This window comes from Halyomorpha halys, unplaced genomic scaffold (genome assembly GCF_000696795.3).
Source record: "Halyomorpha halys isolate HHAL.00 unplaced genomic scaffold, Hhal_1.1 Scaffold432.1, whole genome shotgun sequence".
In the NCBI taxonomy this organism is placed as follows: Eukaryota; Metazoa; Arthropoda; class Insecta; order Hemiptera; family Pentatomidae; genus Halyomorpha; species Halyomorpha halys.
The window spans coordinates 196,159-198,942 of NW_027112419.1; the positions used below are offsets into that span (position 1 = coordinate 196,159).

General features: G+C 29.8%; 1 protein-coding gene across 6 annotated transcripts in view; it reads left to right on the top strand.

Moving 5' to 3' along the window:
• Positions 1–2,784, top strand: part of LOC106682634 (uncharacterized) — a 13,116-nt gene that overhangs the window by 6,367 nt on the left and 3,965 nt on the right. For all 6 annotated transcript variants that reach the window (XM_067050294.1, XM_067050297.1, XM_014423588.3 and 3 more), the window contains exons 3-6: positions 294–456; positions 602–848; positions 2,409–2,522; positions 2,601–2,712. In XM_067050294.1, the coding sequence (XP_066906395.1) occupies positions 294–456; positions 602–848; positions 2,409–2,522; positions 2,601–2,712 (636 nt within the window). The remainder of the gene's footprint in view (positions 1–293; positions 457–601; positions 849–2,408; positions 2,523–2,600; positions 2,713–2,784) is intronic.

Consider the following 2,784-nt stretch of genomic DNA (forward strand, 5'->3'; position numbering starts at 1 on the left):
GAAGGAGGAGGAGCAACAAAGAAAGTATTAAGCTCGTCTGGATCAACTGGATCGTCTGGAATATGAGTAAGATGTGGCACTGGAGAGATTTTAGGAGGTATTGGGACGGTGTGAGACGCGGATTCACTTGATCCATGGACGCTTTTTCGAGTGTGATATTTATTTCAGGTCCTCCGTGTTATTTAACCCGAAACAGGGAATATTAAACTCTGGAGAAGAAGTCGGTTTTTCACTAACGAAACATCCCTCGCCCTAACAGTTATAATAACTTTATTGTAATTTTATTATTTCAGATGATGAATTATTAGTACCATATTTATGTGGTACAAAGTCTATAGAAATAGCTAAACAGAAGTTGGAAGCATTTTTCATAATGCATACCAAGCACCCTGATAGCTTCAGTTTTCGATTCCGTGATCCTTTGGATCCTCAGTTTCAGGACTATTGCAAAATGGGGTAAGTAAATAACTTTGTGCACTTATGGCTTTTCCTATGGTACGTAACTGCATTTTTCGTCATAAAACGTACCAATGATTAATGTACTAGTATTTATTTGTACATATGTGGTAATTCTACTTGTATAATAACTATATGTTTACAGACAGATGTTCATCCTACCAAATACAACACCTGAGGGCTATAAAGTTTTCATGGCCGTCTGCCTTGATTTCGATAAATTCGACGGCTTTTGGAGCAATGTGATTATGTCTATGGTGTTAGAAACGGCTATGATGATGTATCCTGACAGCCCTGGACTCTTTCTAACTTTCAACTGTAAAAATGTTGACAGTAGGCTTATGACAAAGTTTGGTTTATCTTCAACGGTCTTCTTCCTACAATACGTGCAAGTATGCAAACAACATAGCATTAAATATGTACACATTTTCCAGACATACAATTTCCAGAATCAGCTCCAGAATATTTTCAGAAAAATATGTCCTATTGGTAAAATATAAAACGCATATTTATTTTAAAGTGCAGTAAAATGAGTTGAAATCATGCCGAGTTGAGTGATTATAGGCCAACATACAATTCAGAAAATTAGCAATCTTATGTTGTTGATTATTAAATATATTTATTTTATGTAGGGTGGAAAAGTTTTATTAAAATACAAAGTTGTGCTGCCTAATTTCATTGAGTTGCTAGTCACACAGCATACTAATTTTAGTCTAATCTGACAATATTTTTAATCATACGATAAATAAGCCTAGCCAGTGCAATAATAATTATAAACATTAGTAATATAGAACACAAGAACATGATTTTTTTTCTTTCTTCTTTTTTTTTTTGTTTCATCTCTTTGGTTCTTTTAACTTTTTTTTTTCCTTTTTCTCCTTTTTTCCCCCTTTTTCTTATTTTTCCCCCTTTTCCATCCTTTTTTTCTTTTCTTTTCCTTCTATTTCCCTTTCATATTTTGGTTTCAACCCAATGTGCCTTTAACAGAGTAATGGATATAATAGTGATAGATATATGAAAGATACTTAAGTAAAAAATATAAAAAAAATCAACAAACTATGTTAAAATTATTATTCAATAAGTATAGAATATTAAAATATTAAAAATGTATACAAAAATAATAAAATAAAAACATGAACGAGTCAAGGCTTAAGCTGTGTTACCTCGTAAGTAGAATAAAAATCAATAAGATTTTAATACTTAAATAAATAATTACAAATCAAATTATTGTTCAATAATTAATGAGTCAGCTGAACCACTGATTTTTTTTTCCTGACTTCAAATATTCTTTCGAGATGTCTTCAGTATTAATTTTTTTAAAAATGGGCTAAAGATTTTATTCTGTGTTACCCCTTATCACAGCTTAAGCGGAAAAAGAGTTATCACACTCCTCTGATAGAATGTTTGAAACAATTAAATGTTTTTAACTTCGTTTTATCATGTAAAAATTGTTATTATGAAGAATTTATTGTATGCTGATTTAAGCTACTTATTTTGAATAAATTAAGTATGGTGAATGTCGCTTAAGTATGATCTGTGAAGTTTCATTACTAAATTTTATTATAAATATTTTTTTTTTAGTTTATCACATTACTAAAATAACTTCACTTGATATGGTGAAATAGTACTACTCTTTTTCTTATTTGTGAATTATAATCACTTTGATATTTTCTTTTCTTTTTTCAAACTGATAAAGAGTAAGAAGTATTACTCAATTTTAATATTTTCAAGAAACTTCAACTATATTAGATCCTTGTTGAATCGGTTCCTCCTAGTTAGCTGCTGTAGAGACTTGTACTACTGTACTGTAATAACTAGATAATGTCTGGTTTATTACTTTTTTACCCAGGAGTTTTTGGGTGGGAAAAAATTCGTAATATTATTACATTTTTTGAAATTATAAACAGCGCTGTTAAAGTTAAAATAATAGTTATTTGTGTGTGTTTTTTTAGAACGCTATTCCCTTGAAATTGAAGAGAATGGTCGTCTTCAATACACCTTCCTTCTTTGACGTTTTCATTAATACATTTGTGAAGCCTTATGCGAAGAAGAAGTTATTCGATAGGGTAAGAATATCCTAAATTGGTACTTTATATTGATAATTTAAATCATCTATTTATTTTAAAAGATCTCTCTGTCCTAAGATAATTTTTACGTCAAAAGGAGAAGAAGTGCTGAAAGAATATCTTCCAATTGACATCTTACCTTGTAACATTGAAGGCGGTGGCAAGGCACCTTCCACCTATGAATTGGATGGTATACGTTATATTAATAAATTTAAAAATAATTATAAAGAATAAATAATAGAATATATTTTATTATTAAATG